Source organism: Seriola lalandi, unplaced genomic scaffold, assembly GCF_002814215.2.
Source record: "Seriola lalandi dorsalis isolate HSWRI2012SDOR001 ecotype SW California unplaced genomic scaffold, Sedor1 jcf7180002054285, whole genome shotgun sequence".
Lineage (NCBI taxonomy): Eukaryota > Metazoa > Chordata > Actinopteri > Carangiformes > Carangidae > Seriola > Seriola lalandi.
In genome coordinates this window covers 1,159,327-1,169,685 of record NW_019524838.1, presented here as the reverse complement: position 1 = coordinate 1,169,685, position 10,359 = coordinate 1,159,327, and the positions used below count along the sequence as shown (strand labels likewise).

The window sequence follows — 10,359 nt, the reverse complement described above, 5'->3', positions numbered from 1 at the left end:
ATTAAGCAATTCTACTTTTTATATTCTTTGCATCACCTAATTTTCATTTGTTGATAATTTGAAAATCAATAACTTTCATAGTTTATACTTAAAATATTGGTCATTTTCTATCAATGATTTGTAATGTAAGCTCTGATGTTTGATTAGGAGCAGGGTTACATTTTTTTAGTAAGAATATAAATAGCAGATGTTCTGCTTATGTCTTTATCATTCCATATTTTCAGTTTACGTGTACACTGATCAGTTTTAATATGAAAGTACAGCTTTTCTGCAAGAATTGAAAATTTCATCACAGCCCAGTTTCACCAACTCTTTGCTTTGGTAGCAGAAAAAATATCAAAGTCTCACACAATTGAAAATTTGGTGGTGTAATTTGTATGTATTGATTTTCAAAATACAAACAAATGCAATTGTCATGTTTTCAGATCAAATCCAGATTTTTCTCATACTTCTTGGGCCTAAGGAAACGTCCGGGGGCTGTGTTTGGGATTTGTTTGACCATTGTCACCTTCGCCATTTCACTGACAACCTTCATTTCAACTGTCATATACTGGAACTCTGTGAAAAAGTCCCGTGTACAATCTCAGGGCAAGATCAGAAAGATTATAAGGAGGCCTGTGCCATAAATGAAGCTTGCCTTGAGATAATCAGCACAGCGTTACCGTTGTTTTTACTCTGTGGTACCAAGAATTTGTAGCAATACTTTTTCAAAGTATTTCACAGTAGAACAAGGCTGTGTCTGTAAAAGAGTACAGGAGCACAACATAAACTATCCTCTCAGCACTTTCTCATGCTTTTTTTCTGTCTATGTTTTTCTCATATTATGACACCACAACCACAACCAAAATAAATTAGTTTAGGCTTTTCATTTTCACATTATTTCGTATTTTCATTCTCAGATGGTCTCAGTTATGGGTTTCCCAGTCAACCTCTCTGATCTTGTCTTGACAAAATATGACAAATACAGCAAATTAAATTAAAGTTTAATTTGCAAAACATGCTCTCTGAAATATTTTTGTTTTCATACAGACAGTATTATGGCAGTAAATTTGCAGTAATTTATTTCTTGATTTGACATATTTTTGTATTTTGCACCTCACGTGATATCCTTGGCCAAATGGTGAATACATGCAGTATTACAGTACTTGCACAGGACAGTATTAAAAGTTAATCTTTGTGTGATAGACTATGACTTCAGTCCCATGGATGTGAATTCTCCCTGTGCTCTTTTACAGACCCAACTCAATGGGGGGCCTTTGGGATCATTTTTAATGCAGAGTAGAAACAAGCCTTTGCAAATCGTAGGCATGCTTGCAGGTGTCATTAGTCTCATGGTCATAGTCACAGTCATCATCTCCACTGCAACATTCATGCGGAACAAAAAGTCCAACCGGATCCTGCCTAACCGTCGTGTAAGGAGGCGACCAAGGAAACAACCCACATGGAACTTCAAGAACCCCTTCAAGACGCCAGAAACTCCCGCAGAGAAATTCAGAGTCGAAGAGGAAGAGCGAGAGCCCGAGGTCATCGTGGAGAATGTCAACTACAACAACAATATCAGCAATGTTGTTAGACACTGGCCCCCACCTCCACCACCCAACGCCCCGTGCCTGCCCCCTCCACCACCTCCCTATATCCCGGGGGAGAGGCATCGGGCCATACCCACCATCTCAGCAACAGTGGCAGCCAAACCTAAAAAGAAGCAAGTGATCACCAGACAGGACACTGTGAACAAAGCGCTTGTCTCAGAGCTCAAGATGAGGCTGGAGCAGAAAAGGATCATGATACATTAGTAGTGCTTGTGTGTGTGCATGTGTGCGTGTGTGTGTGTGTGTGTGTGTGTGTGTGTGTGTGTGTGTGTGTGAGTGTGTGTGTGTGTATGTGTGTGTGTGTATGTGTGTGTTTTCATGTTTTCAAAAGGTTTAAATATTAATAATGTAATTTTCATATCATGAAAGTAAAATCCTGTGTTTTTCAGTTCAAAACCATTCATTGTTTGTCTCTGGTTCAAGTGACATTTTATAACAGATAAACTTAACCCGACCTTGTGAACCATTTGTTGACACACTAGTGGCTTAAAGTTCTTCAACCCTGATCCCTTGTCAGGAATGAAGTCATTCAGATTTCAACAAGCGAGACTGTTTATTTGGGATCCAACCAAGCTCCTTAAAAGAGATTTCATGACACTTGAACTGACTAAAGAGATCAGCCCGAGAGAAGGGAACCAAAGCGATCACGTTAGGAAGACTTTTAATCCTACTGCGCAGGTGTAAAGCACCGTTTAGAGCCCTGTTTCGCAGCAGTCACCATATGTCTGCTCTGTCATTTAAAGAACCATGTTTCATTTGTTTACTGCTCTGTATGTGGTGGTGTATCTGTTTAAATTGGTGTCTTTTTTCTCAAAATACAGTTGCTGTCAAAACATCTTTATTAATTTTACTACCAATAAAAGAACATCATTCATAATTTCAACAGTGGAGGACGTTTTTAGATAATTTTACTCAGGTAGCAATGCCATGCTATGAAAATGCTCCTTGACAAGAAAGAAAGGTACAGATGTATTAGCAAAACAAGTACAAAAAGGAAGAGTAGAACTATTCAATACTGTATGTATGTTGGCACCACATACATTATATCATCATATGAGTCCTAATACATTAACATGTAAGCAGTACCTTAATGTTGTAGTTGGTCTTTTGGGAAGTTTAATCTACAACAGTGCACCATCTTTTGTAAACCGATCACATATTTTGTATGTTAAGTAACTGCAGCTGTTAAGGTAATATAGTGTTGCAGTTAAAATTAAGTGAAATGTGGTTGAGTAAAAGTATCAAGATCAATATGTAGTTTGATTAGTGACAATAACAAGTAGATAACTTATTCCTTTAAAAACAGTTGGTCGGTTGCTGGTGGGACAGTGTGGTGTATCTGGTCAAACCAGCTACAGCTGTCCAGGATTAGACCATAGTGAGTCCAGGACAACCAGATCAGTGGACTGTAGCCTTGAGGGCACTGTGGAACACAGAGAGAGAGAGATAGACAGCGAGAAAGAGAGAAAGAGATAGAGAGAAAGAGAAAGAAAGAGAGAGAGAGGGAGAGAGAGAGAGAGAGAGAGAGCTTTGTTACCATCATCTTAAGACCAACACCTCCTTAATGAGCCTGCAAAAATACTGTACTGCCCCCTTCTGGAGACAAAGGAGAAGCAGCTTGGACCACAGCACTCCGGTGAAAGACAAATAAGGTGTGTAAAAGATAGAAGGACTGAAGTTGAAGCTTTTGTGGCCTTGAGGAAGATTTTAGTCTCATTAGTCTGAAAGAAGCAGAAGAAAGAAGCTGGTGCAGCATGTGTTAAGATATTGTAAAAATTCGATCAATATAAACAAAGCAGTAAATCCAAACACTGAATAAGAGTAATGTAGAACAACAGGGGCTAGAATGAGATGTATGAATGGGGCCTTACACCGCTATATTACATTTGCTGTTGTTTTTAGTAAGACCTCACCAGATGTTCTGCAAATATGTAATATATTATCCTGATACAAGCCCCTTTGCTCTCCTTAGCTCCAATGTCAATGTGAGCACTACCAATTATGAAGTTACACTGAACCACTCGCTGGGTATTTGTGTAGACATCAGCCAAACATGTACACTATTTCAAAGTTACATAAAACATGAAATTTGCAGATTACCCTCTCTAATCCAAGGACCAACTTGTTCATCTTTGTACAATATTGCATTGTTGGCGAAAAACCAAAAGTCCATCTGCCCTGATCTAGTTTGAACTGACAAGATATGTGTGACTGGCGTCAAACTTTCTGCAACGTCGGCTGGCACATTTCATATGGTTATGATGATGCAGAGTGGAGCTCTTTTTTAATTTTTTCTTGACAAATTAAAAACTGCCTCCTAAACTGAGTCAGAAAAAATGCAAAAATGCTTTTGCACAAATATGAGATGTGCTGCTTTCTCACCCAACTGCAGTCCCGAAGATTCCTGAGGAAACAGACCCAAATTTTAGGTCGAAGCTGTCACACACACAAAAACACAAACACTTTTCAATGTTGCAAGCTGTTAATGCTCTGAAGTGAAATGAGGGAATATGAGGAGCAGCCCAAATGATCATGCATTATGCCATGTAAGAGGCAGCCAGGATTACTGGGCTATTTGATAGAGGATTACAGAGTTGAAAGTTGCAAAGAGCATTGATGCTTTAGAATGAAAGAAACACACAGGGTTCAAAAATCCTGGTATGTGTTTGAAGCAATGGCGCTTCTAAAAGGTAAATGAAACATCTGCTTTTCCGAATAAAGAAAAACTAAGAAATAAAACATCATGAATACAAGAAGTTAACTTCTGATCTTTGAACATTGCTGCCCATGAGATCAGCAGCAGTGTTTAAATCATACACAGGGTATGTAAGGAGAAAAATAAGATAAGCCCAAACAAACATGTAATTCATGTGTTCTGTGCTGAAATTGAGTGTTTACAGAATTCACATTGTCTTGTGTCATAAAACGGTGGATAGGGATTACAACAAAAAGCAACATCAATCCCCCACCCGCAAATCATATAAACACATCTGAACAAGCAAGAAAGCAGATGTGCCTGCGCTCCAGAAAATGAGAGCTGCCAATCTCAGCCAGTCATTTAAAACCCTCATCGTAAGTCAACAGCAGCGGGTCCCAGCAGAGATGGACTGATCTCCTTGCGTCACAAGAGACGACAACACATGGAGATGGAGGAGGGGGCTCGTGTGTTCTGATCATAAAGTGACAGAAAGAGAGGATATGGGAGAGGATGCCAGTGTTTGGGTATTATGTCAAATGAACAATGCCATTGGCCGAGGAATATCCGACATGCCATCTGTCTGGGTTGGTTGGCGCAGATCATGTGTGACGCATGGCTGCTGTGTGTTGTGTTCGCAGAAGTGAAGAACTGTGACGTACATGTACAGACGCAGAGAGGATTAAACATATGTCAGTGAAACTTTACAGTTCACATACTGAACTTCATCAAATGGCTTCAGCCACCTCAGTGGTGTGTAACTGCGATTTTGAAATTCACTCCTATGTTTAACATAAACTTTTAAGTGTTGACCTATCAAGTTTCTTTCTGTTTGTCAACTTCTATCGCTGATTCATTTAATGCAGATACAATGTCAATAGGGCTGTAACCTTGTGCCTGGTCATATAAACATACAGTAAAATACTTTTTAACTGCAGAGATTGCACTTGCAGAAAGTTGGGGGACTCAAAAGAGATTTTTTCTTTTTCCTTTTTTTCCTCCTTCAGATATGCAGGGTCACTCAATATCTAAAAGCTCATATCCAGCTCAGTAGCTGATACACACTCACTTCTTTCAAACCCCACAGCTCCTGTTTTGAAACACTGGCTTTCTGTTCAAAACTTTAACTTTCAAGCTCAAGGTGTGATAACCCTGATGGTATGAGACTTTGGAAAGTTTCCTCCAGAGCCGCACAGGACTTTTACAACTGTTTGCTGCAACTTTATGTGTGAAATCAACTCAGTGCCCCTTTTTCTGCCAAGGTCAAGCATCAGTAAATAAATGGTAGAACAAAAACACACATACACAAAATTTAAATTTTACATCAATTTAATTCAAATTTGGTGGTCGTTTGTGTTGCCAGGTAACCTTCAATTATATAAAAGGGACAAGGAATTACGATCCTGTTACTTTGTTTGATGTTTTTTCACCCATAATGCTGCTTTCAAAGAACTATGCCATGGTACTATGACACCAAACACATGATATGACCCCATACACAAACGCACATACACACGTAAACACAAAGGAAAGCAAGATTTGATATAAAATGATTAATTAATGAAAGATTTTCCAGGATCCACTGATACATGAGGTGTCTGGTTGCTCTTTTAAAAAGTAGGAAAAAAACTTATATATAGTAACGGACACTCATACACTGTATGTACAAACTGTGAATTATTATGATTTGTAGAAAATTGAAAGAAAATATTTTCTACTGATGAAAATGCACACTCACCATCTGTTTAAAGAGAATTTCTTTTTCCAGATCCAGTTATATGTTGTACAGTAAAAATATAACAACTTAACTGACAAAGTAAGCAAGGTGAGCCAAATTGAAACCAGTCAGCTCAATGGATCAATAGATCCATATATAAATATATATATACGTAAAACAATATTAAAGTGCTAACACAGACTCAAATCAAGAAGAAAAGTATACACATACGACTGAAAGTCCTCATCAAGAAGTCGGGGTTTCATTTAAATCAATCACAAAGGCTTCATATAAAGCAGCAATTTAAAATGTGTGCTAATTTACATTTGAACACATCATGAAAATAAGACAAACATGTCCTGTTTCAGACAGGAACAAACTGCAGCACATTCTCTACACTGGAGCAAATCCTTGAATTACACTCTTGACATAATGGTCATCATTCACATCTTTGCAACACACTCCTCGGCCTAGAACAGAGGAAGAGATGAGATTAAAACCAAGGCAGACAATATTGTCATTCTGTTGAATAATGTAGTTATATCAGTATCAAAGTCAGTATCATGCAGCAGGTTTTGTTTTTTCAGTTCTAATTTACAGAAAGAGTTGGTCAGAGTTGAGTCATCAGTCTGTTATTACAAGCTCAATTTCATGTTTTTCCTTCCTGATTTAACAAAACAGTAATTTAATATAGTTCAGCTGTGAGTCTGCTGTGGTCAGCTTTGCTCTTATTCAGCCTGTCATCTGACCTCCTCCTCACCTTCCTGTCTTCACTGGAATCTTTATTAACCAGGCCCTCGTCGCTGGCGGCCTGCAGGCTGTCGAAGGTGCCCTGCCTGTCTCGCTCCACCCCTGAAGAGCTGCTTTCTCTGCGCCGATTCTTCCAGGACTCCATGATACCCTCCAGACAGGCAAACTTAATGTCAGTGGTGCAGGCATACATACCTATAGGCACCGCCAGCACCATGGCTAAAACTATCACCACTATATGAATCAGTTTCTCCCTCTGCTCCATCTCAGTAATGTCACTTCCTGTTACAAACATGATGCACTGGCCTGGACGTGGTGTCTGATTCTTAATGGTTACGCAGATTTCATATTTGGTAGCAGGCATCAGGTCGGAGACGGAGTAAGAGTGAATCCCGGGGCCGATGTAGATCATTTCTTTTTTATCAGCATCTGCGCGGCCAAAGTGGATGGTGAACCAGGTCTCGGCAGGGTGCTCCAAGGCAGCGTACCACTCGATGGAGATACCACGTACCATCTGTTTGGCGATGCGGATGTCGATGTAGACATTTTCATCTCCAGCACCTGGTGCAGCCGGGAAGCCAGGGAGGCTTGATGAGTGGGAGCCGTCTGGAGAGTGAACATCCAGCAGGATGCTGACAGAGGAGTTCCCAATGAAGTTGACAGCAGTGCAGGTGTAGACACCACGGTCGGCGGCATGGAGGGAGGGGATCAGCAGGAGGGATCTAATGGTGTCTTCATCCACTCTCTCCTGAGACTCTGCGAGGACAAGGGGTATCCAATGTTTTTAAAAAACAAAGAAACATGCAACCTTAAACAATAAAACTCTGTTTTAGAAAAACTCATTCTGGTAATTATGTTGAGGCATTTATACACAAAAGAAATTATTTCACCAAATTCAGGTAATTTTTTTCCACCACACAAGACAAAGAAGAAATTAAACAATTAAGCCACTTAAGCCCCCATTAAAGTTATAGGCTGAAAACGACCCCTTCCCACAGACACACAAATCATAGTGCTACAGACATATACTAGACGTTAACAGCTTTAAGGTGAATATACATTGCAGGACTGCAGCTAACAATTATTTTAAGAATCAGTTGATCTGGAATTTCTTTTTTTCAATTAATTGTTTTGTCATTGTTTGTTTGTGATCACACTTAAGATATGTCCTAGTATATGTTAAACAACTGAAATGATGATGTGTGGGTAATGTCCACACTAAAACAGTAGAAAGAAGACAGCAGTGTGCTTCATTTTACGTTCATCCTCCTCTAGCAGCATCCTTTAATTCATCAAGAAGACCCCTCAAATAGACCAATTGACCTCTGACCTTCTGGAACATGCTGCAGAGTATCCACAAAGAACTTATTAAGATTTAAAATCACAGACTTAACAGGTTGGTATAGAAATCCTTTATTAACAACTTACTTACATGACTGGCTAACTTCTGCTGTCTTATTAGACAGTGAGACACCTGTGAGTTTTTGCTAGTGACTTACTTGTTACTGTGACCTTGATTGCTTATTAGGTTACGCACTCATTACCTTTAATTAATGATTTTATTAAGGACTTGACTATTAATGACTCACTAGTCAGGACGATTTTTCACAAATTGGCAATAGCTTGTTCTTATTAATGACTTACAACTGAACAAATAACAATTAATAAACACTTATTAACCAGTTTAAAGCATTTTTAGAAAGTGTAGTTTGGATTTTAGTCTTACTCATTATTTTGATGACTACTTTTACTTCTACTTGAGTACTTGTTATTATAAAGTATAAAAATGTATAAACAGTAGTTTTACTTGGGTACAATTTTGGCTACACCCATTTGGTTTCTACACAAATTAATAGGATAGGTGACTGTTCTCAGCAGTGACAGTAATAGGCCTTCTAATAGTGAGCAGAAGCCTGGTATTATTATTAGTTTATGATGGACTGGTAACTTGGAGTCATATGATCTGGGCTACTGTAAGAAATGGACCCACTAAGGTTAAGTCTAATGACGCAGAGGTTTAATTAATTACACAGTATCCCAACATGGTTGACATTAGGTAGTCTAGAGCACACTATAATCTCCAACACTCTTAATCAACACTGATGGTGTTGCGCAGCTTGAGAGAATCAGTGGTGATTATATCGCGGTGGGCCAACATCCAGATTTAACCTCTGCATCTTAAGAGGGGTCGGCGATTAAAATGTGTGTTTAAGTATCTAATTTACCATATCACTGGAGCTGGTGCGCGGATGTATGTCGCACTCTTACCATGAAATCCTCTGATTATCTTCAGACCATATGTCCACCACACCGCTGGGTCTGGCCTGGCCTTGGCGAGACAGCGCAGTGTGAGGTTCGCGCCCTGGGGCAGGCTGATGTTGGAGGCCGGGCTGCTGACCACGGGCTTAATGCACGCCTGCAGCTCTACTTCATGGAAGAACCTGCCCGCCCTAAAGTCCGGCCCTGAGCAGGTCAAGTAGGAGTTCATCAGAATAATCGGGGGCCTTAGGGACCTGATGAACTCCACGAAGCCCTTCAGGCGGCAGTCGCAGAGCCAGGCGTTGTCGTGGAGCGCCAGAACGACGTTCGGCCCGAAAGCTGTCGCCTCCCGATCTTCCGTGCTCTTTAGCTTTTGGTAAAGAGGCCAGTTTTGGAAGACCTCCTTCGATATGACCGTAAGCCGATTGAAGGATAAGTCTAAGTAAGTCAGACCTGGCAAAAATTTTAACGCATGCTCCGGCAGGACGTCCAGCTGGTTGTGCTTCAGGTCCAGGATCTTGAGGGCCGGCGTGTCCTCGAACGCTGTCCATGGTACTGATCGCAGCTTGTTCCCTTGCAGACGGAGCTCAGTTAAGTTCCCCAAACCCTCCAGACCTTTTGAGTTTATCACTGTGATATCATTGAAATTCAACCACAAGTTCTCCAAGGCGGGGGTCTTTGAGAATGCCCCTCTGGGTATTTCAGTAAAGTGAGATTTTTCAATTCGGATTTTGGTCATATCATCTGGAAGGTTCTCTGGTAGGGCCCCAAACGCGCTCTCCTCCATACATATGAGTGACCTATGGTTAAAGGGAAGAGCATAAATGAGCATTTGCTTTCTGTGCAGCCTAATGCCTCATGAACACAAGCTGTATCACCTGTAGTGGCTTGTTAGGACCACAGATAAGAGCTTTATACAACTCAATATATTCCCCTAAATTCTCCCTCTCTACTTTATTGAGAAAAAATAAACGCTGCAATTTTCAAATAACCATTTACTCAGTCACCTGTGTATCTACCGTCACCCACTGACACAGTTGGATTGGTTAAAAATACCTCCGTTGTCAAGATTGCACGACATGAAATCGGTCTTACCTTCCATGACGGTCTTCTACACAGCTGCACCCGCGTAAACATTGAGAATAAGTTCCATAGGCTTGAACGTTAAACACGACTATAACTAGCAGGTAACAAATTATGTCCATAGTCCGAGAAAATACTTGAAAGTTGAGGGCTACATTCGTGCTCAAGACATATCCAGTGCGGCAGACGCGAGAAGCCTATTAAGCTTAATCCCTGACGTACTGCGTACTGAACAAGTGGCATCTAATTCTTGGGGAAGACGCGCA

The 10,359-nt window shown here is 40.3% G+C and overlaps 1 protein-coding gene across 2 annotated transcripts; it reads right to left on the bottom strand.

The window, feature by feature from the left end:
* Window positions 1–5,606: 5,606 nt before the first annotated feature.
* On the bottom strand, window positions 5,607–10,278 carry lrit2 (leucine-rich repeat, immunoglobulin-like and transmembrane domains 2). Of its 2 annotated transcripts, XM_023405730.1 has the most exons (4): window positions 10,106–10,278; window positions 9,020–9,810; window positions 6,762–7,507; window positions 5,607–6,471 (listed from the first exon to the last, which is right to left on the bottom strand). In XM_023405730.1, exons 1-4 carry the CDS (start codon window positions 10,213–10,215, stop codon window positions 6,445–6,447), a joined length of 1,674 nt encoding a protein of 557 aa, XP_023261498.1. In that variant the 5' UTR covers window positions 10,216–10,278; the 3' UTR covers window positions 5,607–6,444. The 2 variants fall into 2 exon arrangements, with proteins under 2 accessions (XP_023261498.1, XP_023261497.1); XM_023405729.1 differs by having other exon boundaries at window positions 5,607–7,507.
* Between the last annotated feature and the right edge of the window lie 81 nt (window positions 10,279–10,359).